The sequence below is a fragment of the Leptosomus discolor genome, chromosome 8 (assembly GCF_034619465.1).
Source record: "Leptosomus discolor isolate bLepDis1 chromosome 8, bLepDis1.hap2, whole genome shotgun sequence".
NCBI classification, from domain to species: domain Eukaryota; kingdom Metazoa; phylum Chordata; class Aves; order Leptosomiformes; family Leptosomidae; genus Leptosomus; species Leptosomus discolor.
In genome coordinates this window covers 8,759,928-8,784,195 of record NC_141398.1, presented here as the reverse complement: position 1 = coordinate 8,784,195, position 24,268 = coordinate 8,759,928, and the positions used below count along the sequence as shown (strand labels likewise).

General features: G+C 44.3%; 1 protein-coding gene across 2 annotated transcripts in view; it reads left to right on the top strand.

Annotated features, from left to right (window-relative positions):
• LOC104342396 (poly(rC)-binding protein 3) overlaps positions 1 to 24,268 on the top strand; it is a 64,652-nt gene that overhangs the window by 26,430 nt on the left and 13,954 nt on the right. For both annotated transcript variants that reach the window (XM_086469478.1, XM_086469477.1), the window contains exons 6-11: positions 853 to 981; positions 3,033 to 3,176; positions 7,961 to 8,017; positions 8,504 to 8,579; positions 10,425 to 10,477; positions 19,675 to 19,844. In XM_086469478.1, the coding sequence (XP_086325604.1) occupies positions 853 to 981; positions 3,033 to 3,176; positions 7,961 to 8,017; positions 8,504 to 8,579; positions 10,425 to 10,477; positions 19,675 to 19,844 (629 nt within the window). The remainder of the gene's footprint in view (positions 1 to 852; positions 982 to 3,032; positions 3,177 to 7,960; positions 8,018 to 8,503; positions 8,580 to 10,424; positions 10,478 to 19,674; positions 19,845 to 24,268) is intronic.

Here is a 24,268-nt window from a genome sequence, read left to right as displayed (position 1 = left end):
CCAAAGTGTTGCAATAACTGTCAGGAATACATTTTGTTTGTAATACGTGAAAGTGCTAACTCAATATGAAATTTTTCTCTATTGACTGAAAGAGGTCTTCCAGGATGTTTGTGAAATAATGCCAGGGATTGTTTTGGCCTCATGTATTTTTTTCTTTCTTTGCATTTTTTTTTTTGGTTGACTAAGATGCATTAATGCCAAGATTAATTTTTTTTTAAAAAAAAGAAAACAGAACTGGCTTATTACCTCCTTGTGTTCATTAATGAGCTAAAAGTTGGTGATGTGCATATTAATTATAATTTAGAAGTGCTTCTGTACCATCCTAAGATGTTCCAGAGCATAAGGCAGCCCCAAATTTCATCCAGAGACACAAGTCATCCATCAGTGGATCAAAGAGCCATTTATCTGCAAGTCATTTGATTAGCAGACCTTCTTCAGTTATCAGCACTTTTTTCTTTTCTTTTTTTTTTTTTTTAAATTATTGAAAAATACTTCATTTCACCTCTTTCATTTTTCAGTAAACATTGCAACTGCCTGTCTTTGAGAAGGTTAAAAGACTTGTCCTGAAATTCAGGTCACAGTTTGATTCATTAACAGCTACTGACTGAGGGCTAATCTTCCTAGGATGGGAGTGTTTGCAAATTGGCTTGACCAGGCAAATCCATGTCCTGCCAGACCCCAATTACCCTGTCTGGGCATGAGTTTACATTCGCGCTCTACCATGTATCTAGCAAAGACAAGACAAAAAGTCGAGAGGTGCATCCCCTCCGTCACATCAGTGAATCAGTGGGTTTGGGGAGGTGCCGTTGCCTGCCTCCCGGTGACTCTCTCTTTGCTTTGTCTCTGCTCAAGTCCACAGGAGCCCAGGTGCAGGTAGCGGGGGACATGTTGCCAAACTCAACGGAGCGCGCAGTGACTATATCGGGCACTCCCGACGCCATCATCCAGTGTGTGAAGCAAATATGCGTGGTTATGCTGGAGGTAAGTGAGGGCTTGGCATACCGTGTCTCACCTGGGAGGCGCTCAAACACTTTATTAATTTTGCAGGCAGGTTCCCCAGGGGTGCTGCCTGCCCTTCCTGCGCCAGGGACTTCAGGAGGACTCTGTTAGACTGTGCCCTGCCTGGTGTTTGAGAGCTTCTCACAGGAGGGTTTAGCCATCAAAGACCTGGGCTGTCATGACACTGTCAAACAACAAACCACGTCCAGCATGGTGCTGCAACCCATTCTGAGACAAAGGCATTTTATTCTGATGCAGAATAGGGCAGTAGACATCTACGTCTTGCTTTAAATAGAAATAATTCTGACTAGCGTGATTTAGATTTACCAGGACTTTTTGCTTGGTGAGGGTCAGGTCATTGCATAAGGCCAGAATGTTTTGTTTTGGCAGCAGTTTTTTAGCTCTTAGATTAAATGACACAAAATTAATTTATATAAAAATCTGGGCGTTGTAAGCCTTGCTGAAAATGCACCTAATTTCATGCAAGTACATTTCTCAACTGATGAAGTTGAATAGAAGTTTGAAAAAAAAATATTTCAGCAAATCCAAATTAAATATTTTGACCTAGTAACCATAATTTTTGACAAGGAACATGAAACATCTCTGCATTTATCACATTTTCTGCTGGAAATTTTTCTGTAGTTTTTTTTGTTTGGTTTTTTTTTTTTTTTGCCTAAGTCTAGTCAAGATCTCTGACACCCTGCTATTCTCATATTCTGTAAAGACAGGAGAAACAGTGGAGTGTTTGAGACAGCACTACAGCTATTGGCTGTTCAGAAGTATGCAATGCATCAAAATGTCATACAGCCTAATGCAGATAAAAGTGTAATGACTAATAAATCCCCAGTGTTTTACTGGGGAAATTTGACTCTTGCTTCAGTTTTTGCTGGACTACTGTGAGGAAGGAGTTTCTTTATAAAAATGCAAGACAACAGAAAGATAATAATAAAAAAAAAAAATTAGTTTGTTAGAGATGGTGTATGTGATGTCAGTAGTTACTAGCTTTCTGAATACAGAGTGTAATCTATTGTCCAAGTGACAATTGTGGAATAGTTATTTGCTAAAGATGAGAGAAGCTACTTCTCAAAATCGGAGAGACACAGTCCTATTTTCCCACAGGTAGAGCCACTTTTTAAATAACAGTTTTGACATAAGTACTTCGTTTTAGTGTTCGGGAAATCGCAAGCAACGCTAAGATGACACTGGCTTAACTACAGTTTGATGCTTCAAATGTTTAAGAAAATTTATGTCCTCTAATTTGCAGCACATTTAATTTGGCAACAAACGTTTTCATTGACGTGAAATAGCTAATTACGTGATATTAATTAATAGAAGTGGTATTGTTGTTGTCTTCTTTAGTTGTAGGTAATGCACTGAAATGAGGGCACCATGCTGTTAGGTGTTGCACAGACAACATCCCTCGGTCAGGGATTTTCCCCTTGGATCCTTGCCTTGGGCTACAGGGAACAAACCCCCTTTTCATGCATTGTAAAGGCTGCGGTTATGCTCCTACTGAAGCCAGGAGGAATTTTCCCCAATCTCACAGATCAGGCTGACCATTTGCAATTGAGCATCTGACTTAACTGAGTCGGTAAAACAAGAAACCTTGATGTGCAGCCATGTAGGAAAGATCAATAAGCAGGAGATGTGCTCTGTGTTAACAAAGTGAGAGCACAGGCCCGACTCTTCCAAAACATGGACAAATTTCAAAATTGTGCCCATGTTTCCTGAAACACCTTGAAATGCTTAATGAAGCTTCATAGCTTCATCCAACGATGGCGGTGATGAAGCCACGAGTGCCAGCACTGCCTGTTTTGGCTGTGCAGTAGGGACCTCAGCTCTTCCCCTCGAAGCCTGGACAACTGGCCTCTGGGTTGATTTTGTGCTGACCGGGCGGAGGGCAGGGTGGGATGGGCTGGGTTGGGTTAGTAGCTGCATGCCTTGTTGTCTGGGGTGACCAAGATAAGGAGTGATTTTTTTAATATGAGCTCAGTTTCATTCTTCATTCTGATCATTTTGTTTTTTGTCTGCAGTCCCCACCCAAAGGTGCCACCATCCCCTACCGTCCCAAACCTGCCTCTGCACCTATCATTTTTGCAGGTGGCCAGGTAAGAGCAGACACCATTTTGGCTTCAGCTGGAAACCACACCGTCTTGGCCCAACCTCAGCCAGCGCCTGTTAGTTTTCAACTTTTACTCTTTTTTGCCTGGTATAGTATTGATGTGCTTTGTCTCTCTCTGTGTGCTTACACTTTGCAGGAAAGGAGAACACTGCATTGCAAACTTGACTCGTAGTTGTGTTGGCTGGTATTTTACCAAGATTTAAAATTAACTTCTGTAGTTAAAAAAAGTTTGCCCTTCTACAAATTGAGAGGTGTCGAAATCAGATGCTCCCTGAGTGGGAGAAACCTGCTTATTGTAGGGGTTGTTTTTTTTCACTCTTAACTTGCAGCTCCACTAGCAGTATAAGCAGTTTTGTCAATTTTCAGAGATAATCAAACAGCAGGATGTCTCTGCTCATGAAAGGCATAATTTCTCTCATAGTCTTCATATTTTTTAGGACCAAATACTGCATTTTGCAGTAAAAATTTACACACGCATCATTTCTGCTGCTTATAGTCCCTCAGGACCAAGTAGCAATGGGGCTCTGAAGTTACAGGAACTACATACATGCAAGTGTAGACCTTCCCAACCATGGCGTGTAACAGCTTGATTGATGACACAAGAACAGTGCTCCTGTTTCTTTTTTGCATAGTGAAGTTTTGATGATTACCCCTTCATCTTAAGCTGTATCAGTCAGGATTCTCATCTGTTGTAAAACCCCATGTGCAATGTGACTCTTCCTTGTCTTTTCATAATGCTCTGAAATGGGTCTGCAACGTGCGGCTGAGACATGGCAGGAATTTGCTCTGCCATCATCTGTTGCAAGGGGAATGCAGTTTTAGGAACTGATGAGCCAGCAGTGAACACAGCTGGCGTGTACCCTAGAAACACCATAGGAGGCTCACAAGGGACCCATATAGCCACCAGGCTAAGAGCAGCACTGCCCAGGTGCGTGCAACGGTGGAGGAGTGAGATGCTGCAAGCCCTGCCCAGCTCAAGAGGAAACTGATCTCCTAAATCTGGCCTAGAGGAAGGCAGCCATCTCTCTACTTGGGATTCACATGTGTGAAGCCTCTCAGGCAGTAAGGCACCCCCACCCAGCCAAACCTTTACCCAAAGATGACAGCAAGGCCTCTTTTTAAGTAGTTACCTGGTGGGAGGAGCCACTCAACTGCATGGTGGAACATCTGCAGGAAGGTCGCACCTTCCATCCCATTAGCCCAGCCCAGGTCATCATGCTGTCGTGGGGTGTGAGGGGTGGGCTGCTGGCATAGCAGCCCTAGAGACCTTGTCTCGCCCCAGTGGGCGATTTGGAGGTCATATGAGAAGCCAGACACGGGGTTTCTGGTGGGGCAGAGGGCACAAGGTGCTGCTGGTATTGTTGGTGGTATGATAACCTGTGCCAGAACAATCTGCTGGTTTGTAAGGAAGCTCCTGCACATCTTAAGCATACACCAAAGGCCCTTGTAATGAGTTTTCTCTGAATTTTTGTCTCAGAGTTTTACTTTCTACTCTGTAATGATACGTAGCTTTCAATTCCTGGTGTTGAAGCCTACTTCTCTTAGTTGTCTTCAAAATAAGAAAACTGCTTCCTTAGTGACCAAAGCTGAACTGAAATTCAAAATCAGTTACCAGAAATTGGTCTATGAAAGTTCAGAATAATTTACTCCATATACATAAGTTTACACTGCAGTGTTTTCCTTCAAGAAATATGTGTGTATATATGCAGCAGCCCGTGTTACCAGTATTGTAGTTGCCACTGCCTTCAAAGTCTGTCTCTGTATATGATTACTCAAAAGTACGGAAAATGTTTGCTAGAGTGCGCTGAGCAGTTTGTATAAATAATTGAAAGTGTCCTATTTTAAGGTCTAATAGCTCTTGTCATCTTCAGTTTTATCAGTTTAAAAAGTGTTCTCACTTTTCCAATGCAACCTTGTTGATGTGAGAGTGTAAGAGACAGACACTTTCTGTGTGCTTTGAATTTCTGTGTGCTCTGACTAAGCAGACTCTTTAAGAAAATGCTTAAGGTGTGGTTCGGCGTCGGTATGGAAAGACACTTTAACCAGGTTTCATAAGTGAAAATTAATACTGAAAATAAAATGTTATCGGCAGTGTTAATTCCATCCAACCTTTTGGCTACGTTATCAGAAATTATTTTTCTTTCTAAATTATAGCATGGCTGTCTTAAAAGGTTTTGGTTTGTTTAACGCTTGCATATCAAGCAACACTAGCAAAACCAAATCTCTAGTGTTCCTTAACAAGTTGGGGTTCTTCTGCTTTAAGAATTGCTTTTAATTGTCTTGTGCTTCTTTGATACTGTATTGCATGACAGAACTAAAAGGAAGCTGAACACTGTCCTGCTCTGCTCTGCCCCTTATCAGTATTTAGCATATTCAGTGGTTAAAAAAAAAAATAAATCAATCCAGCACTCCTGCCTGATGGAGAAAAATTGGAAATTTCTACCCACCGTGCTGTGTTGCTGTTTAGATGGGTACTGACAGGGTGCAGCTTTGCTTTATGTCTCGTAGCGGTTTTATGGTTTAAATTGAGGAAGATTTGTAGCCCAAGTCACTCGTGCTGTTACTAATGTCAGTACGTCAGTAGAAAAGTTGCCCTTGACTTTGCTGGAAGCAGACTTGTAGCTCATGTCCTTAGTGAAATGTTACGCTACAGATGTCTCAGTAGCCTCTACCAGGCTTGTACTTAGAGTGCCTCAGCCACAGAAGGGCACAGTTCCTCTGTCAAGGAGTAAAGCAGTCAAAGAGAGTTTTTCTTAACCTAAATCAACCAAACGACCTTTTGGGAGCCTAAGAAATTAAGAGTTTGGGGGGTTTTTTGACTGTGAAAGAAAAATTCAAAACCCATCTTGTCCATGCTGCTTTGATGGTTTTCATTGACAACCAAGTAAGAGCTGGTCTGAGCTCTGAACGTTCCTGGTTTTGTATTTCTCCAGTTTCTTTGCTGCCTCGTAGTGTACATGGAAGCATGAGGGAGCAGAGCGACGAGGAAAGGGGTGACTTCTGTTAGGTTCACTGGTGATTTTTTTGCGGTGCTTTCTTGCTGGTTTGCTTGGGAAGCACCCATGTAAGAGATGTTCTCTCAGCTGGGTTTGAAGTAAAGCCAAGATCAGAAAGGACACTTGTGATCCAGCGCAGAGGCTCTGAGACCAAAGTTTTGTTTCCAAACCCGCTGTTTTCTCATGGACCTAAGCCCCTGCCCAGCATCATTTCCAGCTATAACTCCCTGAGGCTGCTCCTGTACTCGGCTGCGCATGGAGCCCCCACTCAGCAAAGCAGCATAATATCTCCTTAAGGTTGTCCTCATTTGGTAAAACACTTAAACACATGCTCTGCTTGCTTGAGTACGTGTCTACTTAAGACCCACTAACGGCAGCGATCACCTGGTTTGTTGGACTGGAACCTTTTCTTGTCATTTATAACTCGTCAGTAAATGGCCATCCCCTGTAGATGCATGTGAATATGTTTGCCCATGAGCATCCCATTGAGCCCAGTCACACACACTTCTGCCGGAAAACTGCTCATGTGCATAATGTTTGCCAGATTGTGGCCTTGCTTTATAACTAATTTAAAAACTAAATGAAATGTTTCTTCTCCAGAAGGGAAATTCTGCTGCAGAAATGTGCATCAAGCAGTTGAGGCATTAAAGGTTTTAGTATCTGAACTCCATTAAATGAATTTTTTTGTCATTTGCAGAGAATTCATTACTTTCTAAGAGGCCTTTTGTCAAATAAGCATTTTGCAAACTAAGCTAATCAGCTCTGTTCCTGTTTATAATTCTCCCACTACAAATATTTGTACATTATAATTTGTCCTTCTGCTTTCCTGCCTGTCTAAGCACGAGCACATGAAAATTTTTCTGACATTCCATTCCTTTCAGAAAAGCCCTACAAGATTTAATAGAAAATTATAAACTCTATAGTTTTTTCTTTGTAAGCCATTAGAGAGTTGTACAGAGCCAGCAGGAGAGGCAAAGGGCCGTGCTAAGCGATGCCACCGTATCCCTCCTTGCTCATCTGCTTTTTTTGCCTCCCCTACCTCACCCCAGTGCTGCCAGAAGTGCTGCCAGAAACTATACCCCTTGCACTGCTCTTCTGGTGCAGAGAGGATGGATTGGGGGGGGGTTGGATGTTTGACTTCTTGTGGAAGATCAGACTACCATGCTGGGCATCTCCATCATGCTCCTACCTCAAACTGGTGTGCTGGCCCCATGCCCAGGCGCTGCAGGACAGGCTGCCATCCAGCACACGTCCTCACGTACCCGCTGGCATGGCAGCCTGGGGCACGAGCCCTGCGGGGTGCACCGGGGCACACGTTTGCTGGCACTTAGCATCTGTGGCTTTCAGTAGCCAGATGAGGTGGCTCAGAGCCAGCTGGATGGCAGGGCAGGGCATCCCCCGGGCCAGTCTGCCCCATCCTCGCTGCCCCGCTTTGCTGCTTCAGCGTCAGCACCTCCCTGCCTGCGTTGGTGGCACTGGGCGGATGGGGCAGCCCGGAGGGGAATTGACCCCCTCCCCGTGCTCCTTGACCCCCGCAGTGTCCCCAGCTCTGCTTCTGGCAGATGGAGCTGGACTAAAGAGAGGTCCTGAGGACCGAGTTCCTCAGAGCTGAGGCAGTGGCATTTGGCATCCCCCTGCTTGCAAGGGGTGCACGGGCAGCCCGACAGAGACCTTTCCGTACTGTGCCGAGTGTTATCAAGCAGCACAAGACAATTAAGCTTCACTCAGCGTTGAAAGCGATGTGGGTGGCATTTGCCTGCAGGAGGAGCTTTTCTGATGAGGACAGGAATGCTGCTTGTCCCACCTGACTGACCTGTGTCTTAACTGTGCTTCTTGTTTTCAGGCGTTCACGATTCAGGGGCAGTATGCCATCCCTCATCCAGACGTGAGTCCAGCGCATGTAAATTACTCCCTTTTTCTTCCTCTCCCTCTTATTTGTTCTGGGCAACATTTGCTTTCTACAGTTAGCAATAAAGACACGGCCTAAGGACACCTTTTCTGAACAACACACTGTATAGCCAAATGTTAGCTCAGCTGCAGCTCTTACCTTGTGTAATGATTGCTAGAAAGTACAATGGCCCAGGAACAAATGACAGTTATCTTGGTCTTTTTTGCATGTGATATATTTGAGTTCTTTTAATATGTAATTCTACAGTAAGTAGTTAATATTAACAATAGCCATTACATGTAATAACAGTAGAGATGTCATTTATAACAAGTTTGGGTTTGTTTTTTTTTCTCTATGATAGATTAGAATGAATGGTTAAACCTTTTTTTTTTCAATATAATTTTAATTAATCCAGTTTTAGAACATGTAAGATGGTTTCTCTGCTCTGAAATAATTCCATTTGATTGGTTAGTTCTAATTTCCCATCCTGCCCTGCAGTTGACCAAGCTTCACCAGTTGGCTATGCAGCATCCCCCCTTTACTCCCCTTGGGCAGACCACCCCTGGTTTCCCTGGTACGTACCCATGACCCCCTGGGGATGTCCTTCTTCTTAACAGCTTTGTTTCCCGTGGTCATTACATCATTTTAATAATAAATGTGGTCAATGACCAGCGATCCTTCTGTCTTTACACATTAGTCTCTGTTCTTCCCTCCCGTACCTCTGTTACAGTTCCTTTTATCATTACTAAAAAGTGCTTTGTTTGTTACATTTATTAATCAAAACCGCTTCATTTGTGCCACTGGCTAAAAGCCCCCAGTTTCTTTTGTTCAGTCCTTGTAAAGTTATTGTGGACCATAACAGTATGTACCAGTTGGTCCCCAGCGAAGTACTTGGGCGTGCACCTCATCAAACTTCCAGTTGGGTAACATGGTTCAGAAAGAAGCAAACACAGGAAAACAGTATGTAATCGTGGTACAGAAATACTGATTACAGAAATTACGGCATGCTGAAACTTCAATTCCTTGTAGAGCCAAATGTCTTAAGAGCATTTATAGTCATCGCTGCTGGGAAAAGTGCCTCCCTTCCTACTAGACACGCAGATGTAACTACAAAGTGCAATGGAAATTTAGTTAAATAAAGGACTGCAAATTCGGTCCATACTTATTAAAGCTGAAGCTGAATTCCTGATTCAAGAGTGAGAAGTCACTTAACCCTGCAATAAATCATTTTTACTCTACTTTGCTACATACGTGCTTGGCATCTAAAAACTTCACAAAACAGAAATACCTATGTACTGGTACATGCTTTGTATGGCAGATAACATTTTATCACATACATCGAATTCTGTGAGCAACTTGGTTGTTCTATATTCAGTGTAAAATAAGCATATGCAGCTCTTAATTGAAGGTAAACATAAGTAAAATGTAGGCGAGTCACATTTAATTGTAGTTAATTGTAAGAGAGTTTCTTTTCCATCTGTTCTAGTCAGAAATGAGTATTTTTGGCTTGTCTTTACAGATAAGAATAATAATAAATACCAAAAAAAAAGATAAAAGGAGAGAAAGAGACATGACATCCAAAACGTACTTTTGTTTCTTCATGATGTATCTGATAAAATATCTACAAGTAGTACTAAATTGCCTTTCCTAGCTTTATATTTTCCTTATTCTTGTCATTAACATGCTGCTCCTTAATCTTTTCCTGGTTATATTTGTGAGATGTACGTTTCTGTAACGTTGCTGTGCATTAGAGCAGTAAATCCATTTTTCCTGAGCATTTTCCTTTTGTCCACTCAATTTACAAACGTATACAGCTTAGAGTGTTTTGTACATTTCCCTTCAAAAATTACCCTTCCCAACATTTCTTCAGCAACTAATTCCACATATAATCTCCAGATTTTCCTAGGTTAATTTCCTCATCCTTATTTTACTTTATTAATTTTTCATATCTATGTATTTTATTCTGCTAATTGTTCATTTGACTTCCACTTCCATTTTCCATATTCTAGAACTCCTGGTAGACAGGTCAAATTTCAGCCATCCAATAATTTCTCAATTGATGTGTTTAGAACAAACTTCGAAGACTATTTTTAGGGGAATTCACTTCACTTTCTAGAAGCTTTTTATGACCTTGTGGAATCTCACGTGACATTTGTTGCTTTGGTGGGTTAAAGGTTAATTAAAATAAGACTCATTTAAAATTAATCCAGCCCTCTGAGTTTTGCATCTCTTGCTTTCTTTTCTGTTTCACTAGCAGTTCTCTGTTTTTCTTTGCTCCTTTCTTTTGTGGGGTTTTTTTTTTTTTATTATTATTTTTCTCCCTTCTTTCTGTATGTTTCCTTCTTTAAAATATCATTGGTTGTGTCTTGCCCTTCGTGCGAACAACTGGCGTAACATTTTCCCTCTGTCCCCTGAATAGGACTGGATGCCACTACTCCAACCAGTTCCCATGAACTTACTATTCCCAATGATGTAAGTGGACCGATAGTCAGTATCGCTTTCTCTTCTCTTGCTCCTCTGCCACGGGAGAGGAAACCTCTCATCTTTGGCTGATCTGTAAACACTAGTCCCCCCTAGAATAAGCTGTACAGCACTCAGTCTGCTGGGGAGGGGGGACTGGGGGTTAGTGAAACGCTGGGCAGAAGCAGCAGAAGCGACTGGCCCCTCTCGTATCAGGTCTTCAGCGATGCTGGTTTGGGTGCACGACGGTGGCAGTGCCGCGGTGCTTCGCCAGCTTCGGTCAAGCCTGGGTGCCTGCTACTTACAGTGGTCTTAGATGGGTTATCGGAATTCACCCCGCGGGTGGCACTAGCGCGGGCGGCCTCAGCAGAAGGGCTAAAGGGGGTGGAAAAACCTGCAGCCCCACGCGCTGTGTGTTGGGCTGGAGTCCTCCGTGCCACGGGGTGGAGAGCTTGCACCGCGATGGCTTGTGCCACGCCAGTCTCCAGTGGACCCCACGCTTACCCGAGGCGGCATTTTTCCTGAGCCAAAAAGCTACTTCAGTTATGTAAAGGTGCAATGTAAGGGTCTATTTGAAAAACAAGGGCTAAAAGCTTCCTGCTCCAGTGGCTCTGGGTCGGCTGCGATCAACAGACCCAGTCTCCATGAGCAGTACGGTGCTGAATCTCAAAACAGCTACTCAAAATGCCCAACTGATATGCTGCGTGTCATGTAAAAATGCCTTCCCGTCTTACTCACTTTCCTTGTGAATGGGGGGAGGGAGGAGTAGTGTTCAGTTTTCATTACAAATGAGTGACCTGGAAAATGGAAGATTTCCCCTCCAGTAAAAGAAGCTTTCAAACATGAGTAGGATCACAAATAGCACTTATATTACTTAAGAGATACTTACAATATCGTGTAAGCCCTATTAAACTCAGTGGCAGTGATTTACATTAAGAAAAAATACAGAATAACAAAGAAGTGAAGGTGTGAGTGCTGTGAATTCGTAAGCTTTCTGTTACTTGAGATGCCCTGCTGATTTATCAATACCTGCTTTACAACCCAATTTATTGTATGTTGAGAATTTTATGGGAGCACCCTATTTATCCTTGCAGTGCAAGATTTTAATCTCACTTTCAGGCAGATGTTGTTCTTGCCATCAGTGATACAAATCCAAGGTCACTCTTCTGATTTCACTTCTTTCAGGATTTATAGCAGAGAAAGAGAGGGAGAAAGTTGGCCTTGTGTCCTGTAGTGCAGTAGAAAATTAAAAAAACCCAAACGGTTTCTCATCCAGGAGGTATGAAATGCCCCAGCTCAGCACTGTCCTCTGAAAAGCAAACGCACATCCGTGCGTTGTTTCTAATAGAAGATTTTTCTGGCTCTGTTGTTGTTGCTAAAGGAGCAAAACCAAGGCCAAACTGGGGTTGGGCTTCGAAACAGCCTGCAGGGGCCCTGCGGGTGGTGAAAAGGAGTTCCAATGTTCGTATGACACACGGACCGAAAGCCATCAGTGCTGTGTGTGTGCGTGTGTGTGTGCGGAGGGTACCGTCCCTGGGGTCTCCCAGCATAACCGTGCGTACTGGTGTCCCATCACCGCTGCAGCAAGGCTGCTCTCAGTGCCAGAAATGAGGAGATGACGGGGGGAGACGGAGGGACACGGGGCAGAGAGGCAGCTGGGTGAGGAGATGCCAGCACCCGTGTTTTGGGTGTGCCCTGTCAGTCAGATGCTGTGCGCCGAGGGAGGTCGGGGCGGGAGAGGCAACGGCAGTTGTGCAGCAAAGCCTGCAGCGGCAATTTGACTTTGCTTCCCCAATAAGCATCTTCCTAGTCCCAGTTTTGGTAGACGGGCAGTCAGCGTGGCACGGCGGTTATTGATCTGGTTGAAGGGGAAGGAAGCTGCAGGCCCTGGCACGGGGCTGTGGCGCAGCACCAAGGCTGCAAGGGGCCAGTCCCCTGCCTGCCCCAGCTCCAGGGGTCCCCTGTGCTGTGTGAGTCCCCTGGCTTTCTTATCATATGTGCTTACGTGTGCAAAAGTCCAGCACACGCGAGGAGAACATGAGACTTTCAAATATCTATATTCCCTGCAGCCACCAGAGACATCAGTGTATATCTACATGTGCTACACTTATTTTTTTAAAACCAAGGTAGTCATAAGCACATAAAGCCAGAGCCGCAGTAAGAATGTGATGGAGCAAAATCAGATTGAAAGAGAATGAGGAGCTCAGACTTTAGCCTAGTCTACAGAAAGCAGATGTTAATAGCCATTTACAGTTTGCATAGCTTCATAAGAAAATAAATTTTCCTCGCTCCTTCTGGCATTAAGGCAGTGACAGAATTTTTTTTTCTGTTATTATTAATTCCTCTAACAACATCATGCTGTTTTCTTCATGCAGTATGCTGATACTAGCAACTAACCTGTTGCTTGATAACAAAGAGATACCAGAGAACAAAGAAATACATTTTACAGAAAGTTATTTTCCACATGCTAAATCTGAGGCTTCCTCTCCAAATAATGCATTCAGAAGATTGGCCTTTGTAGGTTTTCTCATAAGTTCTGGGTGTTTTCAAAAAGAAAAGAGAGTGGACATTTTGCCAAGTCCCTCTCAGAAGTCACTTTGATCCTTATCTAGTATCTCCTTTTCCTCATCAAAACCTCTTATAAGGGCGTTTGGTTGCCTTTCTTTCCTCACTGGGATCTTGTCTGGCCTTCTGCTGCTGCCTAATATAAAACGCAATATAAGTGTGTTTCACATAAGTCCCAGAATAAAGTGGTGTTAACAGTGGCAGGTCCTTAAGGGAATGGAGGGTGTACCTGATTGGGCACAGATAACAGACATCTTAAGATTTCATGATCCAATCCCCCAAAATGCCCATTGAGAGTAAATGAACAAACTAATAATAAGAAAAAAACCTGTATCATAAAAAATTATGCATATTTTGCATATATGTGGGAGGGGCAGGCAGAGGCAAGTAACAGGAAAACAATTTCCCCCTCAGAAGGCACCAAGAGCATTTTGTGAAAGTTGTAGATCTGATCCATACTCCATAGAAGCAGAAGTGTCCGTCCATCCAAGTTGGAAATGGCGTACTGAAGAACCGCTGTTATATCCCCACGGAGGCAGACGTACTTCCCTGCAAACGACAGAGGGGGACCCACATATGCAAAACGCTCTCGGAGCAGCCCACAGTGAAATCCAGCGTCAACTCCACGTGATGCTCCAAGGAGGTCCATGTGGTGCTGTCTCTTCCACCAGCAGTCACTGGGGGGACTGAGCTCTCATCTTTGCAGGTCCCCAGTCCATCGCCTGCAAGTGGGGAGAGTCAGTGCGAGCCCTTAAGGAGAACATAAGGGCAGTGTCCGGCCCTAGCTGCAACTTCCACTGCCTCAACGTTACAAGAAAAGTGAACCTCACCCTCCCTACAGCCCTCTTCCAGGGAGAAGAAGGGGAGAACAAGGGCCGTGTTCTTCTTATAAAGCCAAGCTGCTGGCTAAGTCCATCCCTGGCTCAGAACTTTCCAGTTGTATAAGAAGGTAAAAGCAGCGGTTAGGCGAAGATGCAACAATCCACACAAGATGTGCTGGCAAAGGTCCTGCAGTAGTGTAAGTCAAAGCACTTCTACTGGAGGCAAGGGACCTGGGGATTCAACCTCGACAAATTTACCTTACTGCCGAGAGCCTCCCATGTAGTAGAGAAATAGTGCCCAGAGCAAAAATAGAGAATTAACCAGATTCTTTCTATTAGCAATGTTTAAGGGGATGTATTATCAAAAAAAAATTTATCATTTTTTATCCATTTGCACATGGCCTGATTGTTGTCTCCCTTTAATCTACGAAAATGGCATTTGATTCCTCAAGTAGACCTGTCTAGATGAGCTCAAGAATCAGTAGAAAAATTTTGAAGACTTAATATCTATCAGAAGCCAAAGTGAGACCATTTAATTCCCCCCCCAGAACCACCTTTGCTCACTTTAGGGAACAGGATGGGAACTGGTGTTGGGCTCTCAATAAATTGAAAAGCACACACAAATCTGGAGAGTCATTTGGGTTACAAAACAAGTACTAAGAAGGCTCGTTTCTGAACGTGTTGTCTCAGTTTTCCGTATGCCTTCTTGCAAAGCCTGTAAAATGATTATAGTCCAGGTTTTCTGGCAAGGAAAGTGAAGTTTATTATTTTTAGTATTGTTTTTTAAGAGGCACAGGGTATTTAAGCATCTTTTTCCAGGCCTTGCAGTAAGTCTGTAAAGAACTGTAATCACACCTCAGGAGATTGTTTCTCCCTATGGAGTACTCTGCCCCAGCATTTCTAACATAAAAAAAAACCCAAAACAACCCAAACCTGGAACTGAGAAAGCCCGTATCTTTACAAAAAGCGATTGAAGAGTCTCCTTCATGATGAGCACCTGCTTGCTCAACTAATGCAGAGGCTTTGCCAAAGGCCATGGACTTGCTCTGGGTTGACAGTGGGGAACCAAGGGGAACCACGTGTACCTGTGGACAGGTATGGTCCTCTGCTCCAGACAGCAGATATCAGCTTGCAGAGGCTACTTCCCTGGCCCTTTTTACCAGCACTACATTCATCATAAGAAAGGAATCTGATTTTTTTTACTAGTATTTAAAAAAAAAGTGAGCTGCGTGCCCCTTCCTGTGCCAAGCAATACTCTGCAGCATTGGACTTGGATAATAAACCCAAAACTAAACGTCTAATTGTTCCCAGTGCTGCACAGAAGTAATGCTGTGTGGTGGACATAGAGACGCAAACCTGTAGGAAACACTCGGCAGAAAGCTGTTATTATTAGGCTCTGTCAGTGACTTTAGCAATATGGGAAAAAATATGTCTATTTAACAGTTATATTTAGTATTATGGGAAAGGGGAGAGACATGGAAGAGAGGGACCTGAACCAGAGATGGCATAGAGTATTGGAAGAAACTATCAGCATCAAGAGTTTAGAGCGGGAAGAATCACAGTGGACCTTCCAGTCCTGCCCTTTAAGAGTCCAGACCCCTAATTCCATCCTGTTTACATTGGTACCAGCTGAACTTCACTGAAGGACAGAGTAAAACTAGAAAAAGGCAAAAAGCAGAATCCATGTTTCAGGGTTGGTTTGTTTTCTGGCATGAGGAGAAAGGAGGTACACTGCGGTAGAGGAAGATGGATGGGAAGTGGTGTAGAGGAAGAGAAAAGGGGACAGTTTTTCCCTGGTGCTCACAGTCCAGGAAGGAGGGGAAATTTTGAGGTGTACGGACAAATGGTGATACTTGCACACAACACACAAACAAGCTCTGCAGATTGCTGCGAGGGTCCTTCCTGGGCAGCAAAAGGAGAAACAGGTTCAAAAAGAAATTGTCAGACACGTGAACTGTGTCTGCATGAAGGCAGAGATGCCAGCTGCTGCTCAGGTAGTCTGGGGCAGTTTGGGATACCAGTGGAAACTTTGTTTTATACCTTACATTCTTTTTAGCCATTTGGGGAGGGGGTTGTGAGCATGTGCTACTGCCACAGTCAGAGAGACAGGCTGTTGGGCTGGGTGCACATCTGACATGAGCTGTTCTGCTCGAGTCTTGAGAGAGCTAAAATATATGTGCATATACAGACACATATTATGTGTGTGTGTGTTTGTATGTGCATCCATGTATATTATATATATTATACCTATATATTTATAGCATATGTATTATACTGTAGTGCATAGTAGGCTTGGCATACCATAATCTATAGTAGGTTTGGCTCCTCTCTCACATGGGCCAGCTTTCTCACTTGTTTTCTGGAGAATTTCCTCTTGATTTACTCCATAAGTGAGAGTAAGGTTCACTGTATGATGTTGAGCAAGCAGGCGACCATCAAAAAATAATACAGCACCTAAAGTCCTTGAAAACAGCTGTGTGTTTACTGCCCTCCACATTCCCTAACTCCATCTGCTGAGCTTGGAAAAGCAGCAAACCCATGTCTATGAAACACCCGGCATTGCATGCGAGGTAGCAACTTTCAAAGTCAGGGCAAGCTTGCTGTTGAGTCGAGGGGCTTTTGTGGGACTGAATTACACACAGCCTGCCAAATCATGTGAAGTGGCCAGCTACATAACAACACGGGGGGCAGCTGACAGCATTAGAAAGGTCAGTCTTGAAGTGATGCATGTTTGGATGCAATTTGACATGGCTTCATCTCAAAGCAAGGCAGGGCAGGTGTTTTCATGTAAAACCAAATGTCCATGGCCTGACTGATCAAAGCTCTGTAGATGAAAAACAGATGAACTTCTTCCAGAACCCATCAGCTCTTGAATATTCAGATACTGCACAAATTTCAGCCAAAGTAATAGGAAAGCACCCCAAAGAAAGCCCGAGCACCCCAGCACTACTGCCCTTCCTGCGTGGCAAATGGAGAATTGTATTCTGCGTGAGCTGCAGGTTGTGTCACGGCTTGCAGAGCATGTTCAAGTAGCCCTTTGTCACAGCAACAAAGGATGACTTTGGAGAGCTTCAGACTGAAGATTACCGAACCTTTCTTGCATCACCAATATCCTTGACCGGTTTGGACTGAATCCTTGCTACCTAACTCAAAGTCAGCCAGGAGACTGCACAGCCTTTGTACTGACCCATCGGGGTTACAAGCCTCATTGGAGAACTCCCAGCCCATACCAGTGGCAGCCTCCTGAGTCACCCAGTAAATGCCTTCTCAGAGCTGGTGAACCAGATATGTAAGTCTGTCTCACAACATGCCTGAAGAACCACCAGTCTCATCCAGTTCCTCTGCTTTGCACGCCACAATGACAACCACAGCTGTGAACTGGACTGCTTGAAATTCTTCTAGATAATATATTTTTATATATTTTATCATGGTTTTACACCAAATAATTTTATCAGGTTTCCACTCTTCTGCTTTGGACAGACTAAGGGAATATGTGCAGTCTACATTTTCCTGTAGACACTGAGAACATAATTATTAAAGCAACCTGAAGCCTATTCAGATCTGCACATCGGGTGAGAAGTATCAGAGGAGTCTGAAGATGTGATGGGCACCATAACAGCTGCTTCACAGAGCCTAAATCTTGGTCACTGCTTTGTAAGATCATCAGTAGCAACAGATGGATTCTTGACCAGTTGCTTCAGGATCATCATTGCAAAAATGAGTAGATGCTGGTTGTGGCAGAAGGAAATACTGACAGCCTCCACTCCTGCTGGCCATTTCAAGCCACTCTGATATCTGGGGGAGCTACTCTGGCTAGCAGTCAAGATGACCCAAAGTTTTTCCCCATTCTGTGCTCCATTCTGCTTCTGCAGTAGTTAACACTTCAGATTGGAGTAAATGATAGCTACAGTATAGCATCAAAATGATTCATGGGAACAAAATTATGGAAGTCTATCACCAGGTTTTAACAGATAAGAGTGGATCTAATGCTGCCAGATCTGCTGTACAATGGCGCTCTGGTAGGACTGCCTTTGCTTTCCTCACACTGATGCCATACTCTGATAAAAGCCGAACCCCACCCCTGGCTGGCAGTGGTGCTACCAGCTGTGCTCTGGGTGATCTTCTCTCCTGCTTCACCTTCGCTACCTGCGGACCGTGGAGGCCAGTGAGACTGAGGTGTGGGAAGCAGATGCTTAGGGATGCCAATGCTGCTAAAGCCAGTGTATGCCGGCACATTCTTGCGCACAACAGCCAGGCTAGAGGCTTCCTGGTGAAGCTCACATAGCTCCTCTGCACTGGCACGTGCAGTCACACACTAAGACAGGTCCTCAGGGTGAGGACAGGGAGCTCAGAGAGGTCCTCCTGTTCAAACAGGATGGGAAATCTGTGTGCATTTCCTGAAAACCCATTTTTTCCTCCTTGTGGGTGCTCCCCTTGTGCTTGGTCTCTGTTTTGGTTACCTGCTTGGGCTTCCTGCTTGTCCCTGAGCATGAAGCAAGGATCATGTTGGGGCGGGGGGGCCAGGCATTCTTCTTTTTTTAAAATGTCTGAACAATGTGAATCTGTTTCTGGCAAGATACTGTAGTACTTGGAGTAACACATCAGGGCGTGAAGCAGCGGGAAGGGTGGGAGGGGAAGGCAGTATCTCTCTCTCGCTCTCTCTCTCTCTCGCTCTCTCTCTGCATCTTGGCACATCCTTCTGCCAAACTGGCAACATCATCCCAGTGTCAACAGACCCGTAGAGCGAAGTTTCCATTTTCTACCCATTCTGGCCATTGCTGAGCTTCTCAGCACCTATCCTTCCTTAACACAAAGCAAAAATCCACCTCCTCAGCCTTACAGGAGCCAAAACATCTCAGCCTCAGCTGCTGGCTTGGTGCCCACCTGCTCCTGGGGGGCTCCCCGTGCCAGAGGAGCAGCACCCCAGCACAGCCATCGTACTCCCTTACCCCAGCTGCAGCGGTTATGTGTGCTGCTAAACAGTTTCTCAAGGTGATGCACACAGCTTCCAAAAGCTTGTGACTCCACCAAGACAATTTAAACAACCTTTAAAACACCGTTAATTGGAGATAGCACCAATGCAACTCAACCAAAAAAAAATTGTGGGGATCTAGGGACACCCTCAGGCTCAGTTTTATTCATGAAATATGAGTTTTGGTATGTTACCGTCAAGGATCGCAGGCAAATATCAGTCTCCTCCTGCAGTTAGAGAGCTGTAAATCCCCCTGACGTTGATAGGGCGGTACTGGCCGCACGGGGACCGCATGTGCCCGGGGAGGTCGAGGACTAGCAGCGCGCTGGGCTGGTGCAGAGCCGCAGGGTGGCAGCTGTGGGTGGTCAGCCTGACCTCCGGCTGCTGTTCTTGGCTTGCCGCTGCCACCGGCCGGTCGGGCTGGGCTGTGGTTGGTACCCGTCAGCACCACGGCACGCTCTCGTTTTCCGCCACGGAAGACGGCGAAATAATCTGTGTTCATGACCAGGGTGGATGGAGCCTTAGGCGACCTGATCTAGTGGGAGGTGTCCCTGCCATGGCAGGGGGGTTGGAACCAGATGATCTTTGAGGTCCCTTCCAACCCAAACCATGCTGTGATTCTATGAATCTGTTATTGAGTTGATAACGGTGCAGCAGGGAAACTTGATTGAGAGATGGGTGACCACAGAGCCAATAGGCCGCGGTAATTATTCCTTCCAAACAGCACAGCAAAAATCTTTTGTTTTGCTATTGAGCTCTTCATAACCATGTTTTTAGCCATTCTACAAATTGCAGTTAAGTGGTTTTTGCTTGTGTCTGTGGCACTAATCTCAGTCTTTGTCCCGCTCCAGTTAATAGGCTGCATTATTGGCAGACAAGGCAGTAAGATAAATGAAATCAGGCAGATGTCAGGAGCGCAGATCAAGATTGCTAATGCCACAGAAGGCTCCGCAGAACGGCAAGTTACAATCACAGGATCCCCTGCAAACATCAGCTTAGCACAGTACCTCATTAATGCAAGGTAAGTTTGCTTTGTAAGTGCTAATGCTTCTGCGAGATTGCTCTGTCTGCTCTCCAGCAAATGTCTGTCCTGGATAGATCCAGAAAGTTGCTTCGCAGTGTCCATTTTGCATAGTATTATTCAATTCCTAATGATTTGTAAAGCCTGTGTCATTAGAACCTGTGTTTGCTGTTGGTTTATATGGAAAGGAGCTTAATCTGGTGCAATTCCAGGTACATGTTGAATGACAAAAGCTGAAAAAATCTGAATACTCACGTTAGCATCCACCTAACACATAAATTAAATGAAATGACAATCATAAATTCTTTAGAAGAAAATACTTTTTGCAGACCCATTTTACTGTCCTAAATGGCAAATATAGTGAAACAGATTGCAAAACAGATTTAATTTACTAACTGGAAATTGCCACTCGGAGTTGGTACTAAACTGACATTTGGTTGCTGAAGAGGCACGGGATTTATTTTTTCGGAGACAGCATCACAAATTTGTAAAAAGCGTTCCCTGATGAGACGGGGTGAGAATATCTGCTTCTCCTCAGTGCCAGAATTAATGAAAGCACTGGCTGTTTAGCTATTGTGACAGTTTAAGCCTCTATCAGTTTTGATATGATTATTTGAAAAATATTAAAATTGATACCACCTTTATTTGCAATTATCCTGAGAAGAAAGTGCAATAGGTATCGAGTGCTGTCTCATTGATCTACTTGTACATGGTGGACTGAGGCAATACATTGTGGGGAGGGGGAGCATCTATGTATTTTATTGCCTTTTTTTTTTTTTTTACCTTTTCTTTTTTCCCCACGAAATACGGTGATATGAATCAAGCTTCATGTTTAACTATGTTTGCTGTTCAGGTAGTAGAAAGTATGTGCTGTATATGGGGGGGGGGCTGTAGTCATAGCAGGTCTACAGCTTCCTATGGTCCAGCCTCCTCTCCAGCCCAGGTCTGTAGTGCACCACTGTAAGCCACTGTCAATGTCTTAATGGAGGAGAAGGATGTTTGGGCAGCTCTGTGTTACAGCAAACATGAAATACTACTTTTTATGATTCGGTTCGAAAGTAGTTTCGTAAGGAAAGATATATTGAGGGGTGGCGTCGCGAAGCTTAAGATAAGCCGTTTCCAGGGTCCTAAAACAACCTACAGCTCTTGATTTATATTCTTTGTAGCAAATATAAGTCACTTCCGTAAGCCCTGTAATCAAATAAAAATGTGTTCCCTCCTTTAACCCTTAAGGATATGTTCTTCTCTTGGTGTTCAGGGATTCCCCACACATCGAGACGAGAATAGACCCCTTCATTTTTAGTTGCACAAACACCATATGGCATGCATCTGGATCTCAGAAGATAACAATTTAAGATCTTCAAGACAGCTAAAGCATGCAAATAAAATAATGCACTTATTAATGGAGTTGCAGTGAGCTGCTCACCAGAAACTCTAGTGAACAAACCTCTGTTTGACTCACTTTAGCAAAGTCTGTGAACTCTAACACTTCGGTTTATTACTGTTTAATGATTCTTTTGATGGAATGGGATATATATATATATATGAGGTCTTTTAACTTACTTTTGCAAAGAAGAAATCTTCTCGGCAGTCATATACCACGGATACTCTATCTATACCCTGTGAAACCAGAAACAAAGTATTTTCTTCCTGTTGACTTTCTAGGTAGAAGTCATTTGTTACCATCATCTACAATAAGTCATCATATATTATTATGTACCATGTGTTGAAACTGTATTTAGATGAAGTGACTTCATTTGTAAATGAAGACTCTTAAAAAGTAATGTATAATAAATTAAGCTCTAAGGTAACATAGGACATTAAGGTGGCTTTTTCATTGTTAAAAAGTGACACTGTTGCAGATTTCTCCTTTCACAAGAGAAATTCCCGTCTGGTTAGGTGCCACCCCAGCAGCAGTGCTAGTTCCCAGTCGCACTGGAGGAAGAGCCGAGGAACTTTCAGGCAAGAGGGAGGTTGCTCTAGCTGGGGTTTAGCTGCTCGGGCAGGTTTCTGAGAGGCAGAGCTCGGCTGCCGCCGCCTGCGCACGCTGGGAGCCAGTGTCACTGTCTGTCAGCCCTAAACCTGCCACAGGTACTGCCGCCTCTCCTAAAGAAGTCGGCATGAAATAAACAGAGCTTAGTACAGTACCTAGACTGCCCAAGGTATAGTCTGGTATGTCAAAATAATAGTTATAATAAATAAAAGCCATATAAGCATTCAGGGTAAGGTGGAATTTTTTTTTTCTCTCCCCCACAAGATCTGTCATTTTGGTGGATTTGGTTTCCAGGGCCCGTATTGCTGCGTAAATCAACGTCTCACAGCAGCATAGGATATAAAAAAAACCCCAAACAAAACTATCCACGGTATTCCTGAAATGTTCTGTGTGTATCTTTAAACTAGCCTCCAACCAAAGTTGCCGTCTATAGAGTAATTTCTCAAATTGTTTTAAGACTTCTATTGCAATCTGGTGTGGAATATGTACATAATATACTCTAAATTATAGATATATAAATACAGTGATGCAGTATCAAGATAGAGATTTAAATCTTTCTGAAGTATTGTTTTGATTCTGTACTGATCACCCGAGCGCTGACCTCTGTATGAGTAGAACGTGTCCTAGCTTGTTTGCAGTAGAAGTGTCTTTTTTTCCTGTAAAATCTTCTGTCTCTTAACTGGTCTCCACTGTAGTAACTGGATTTTCATTATCCAATTCCATCCTCTAGCTTTTCTTAAGAATGCACCGCAGTTTAGGTTTCCTGTGTAACAGTTGACTTTGGATTATAAATGCAGCAGGACTTGCCCCTTGTTGAAGAGCAGTTTCCTGAAGATATTTTTTTACTGCCATTTTGATGGGAGGTTCATTCACAGAGCTAACAGGACCGCCAGAGCCACACTCGAGCTTTATTCCTTTCACCAGTTTTGGATAACAGAGGACGCGGCCTTCGGTGTATATATCCATAAAGTGTAGGTCTTCAAAGGGACAGGGTAAAATTGGCACCGTGAAGTTTTGCATGAAGGCTGCCTCATCCGCTTTCACATTCGGTTTTGCTGCAGCTACAGCTGGTTGGGGAAACTGCCGCTGTCACAGGGCAGCTGATAGCTAGCCTGATGCATTACCACCAGTACTAAATGTGAAGCAGGGCAAATGATTGCTTTAATCATACCTGTAAATATGCCAGAGACGGGGAGTTTGAGTGGCTGCCAGCAATACCAGCATTTAGCCTGTGGGATCTATTCTCCCTGCTGGTGCAGGAAAAAGCTCAGGCTCAAATACCCCCCGTGTCAGTAAGGATTGTTTTGGATTCGATAAATGCAAGGGAGGGAAATTTGGAGTCACCGAAACACTGAGTCCTGCATTATCTTTCTATATGCCTCCCTCCCAGAATAATACTGAGTTAGAAATAATACAAAGAAATCCAACTGTATAAACTGAGTTTTTCACAACCTACTAAGGTGTCACCATCTAACTCCTCCACCCCCAGTCGAGGATGTGCACTGGAGCTGGATTCACTGGTTCAGTATTCTTGATGTAAATCCCGCTGTGTGAATAGATGGCAAGGGGCACAGCTGACAGCACAAGGATGCTCTTCTCGCTGCAAAGAACAACTCCGCTGCGAGGTTAGAAAAATTCTGAGCCGCTCATCTGTGGGGACAGATCAACACACAGGGTAGGAAAACCAAAACTTTACCTCCCACAAACAGGTCTGTATTTCACGCAGTCACCCTCCTCCCCTCCCGAGAAGATGTGCGCCTTCCAACTGCGGCTGGAGTTAATACTCCAAGAGCCCTCGGTGCTCAAGCGTTTCCCCTCTCTCCTCCCCAGCTCAGACCCGCTTCAGGTATCCTTTAGACTCGCCGTCAGCCGCGGTGCTTTGGGAAACTTTAGTCCAACGTCCCCTATGTCGCGCTGGTTGATCGCTGGCATCCTTTCCCAAAGCAGGCAGACCTTTTTTCTCTGGCCGTGAGTAGACCAGGGGCTGTTACTCTCAAAGCTGCATCTAAGTCTAAGGTGAGGAAAAGTGAGGTTCTTCTAAGCCTGCAAACCCAGTCCCTAGCGCCGACAGGGACCAGCACAAACCCTGTGCGGGGCAGCTTCCCCAGGCCCGATGGGGTTTGATAAGAAAGCAGCAGGTCCTCTGCCACACAGCTCCTCTACACGGCCAGCCGCTCGCTGGCACTCTGCTCTGGGAGGGAGAAGCTGCTGCAGCTCCTCCGCTCACCTCAGGAGAAAGCCCAGGAGCCTGACAAGTCAGTAATTACTGAAAAAAAAACCCAAACTTGGAATTAATACACATATAACTGCAGCTGGCAAAGATTTTCTAACCCATAGTCCTATTTATATGCCGGGCTGCCATACCTCCCAGCTGGTCACATGCAAAATGCATCCTAAAAGTAGCGTTGAGGTGGTTTGCTGACCCAAAAGC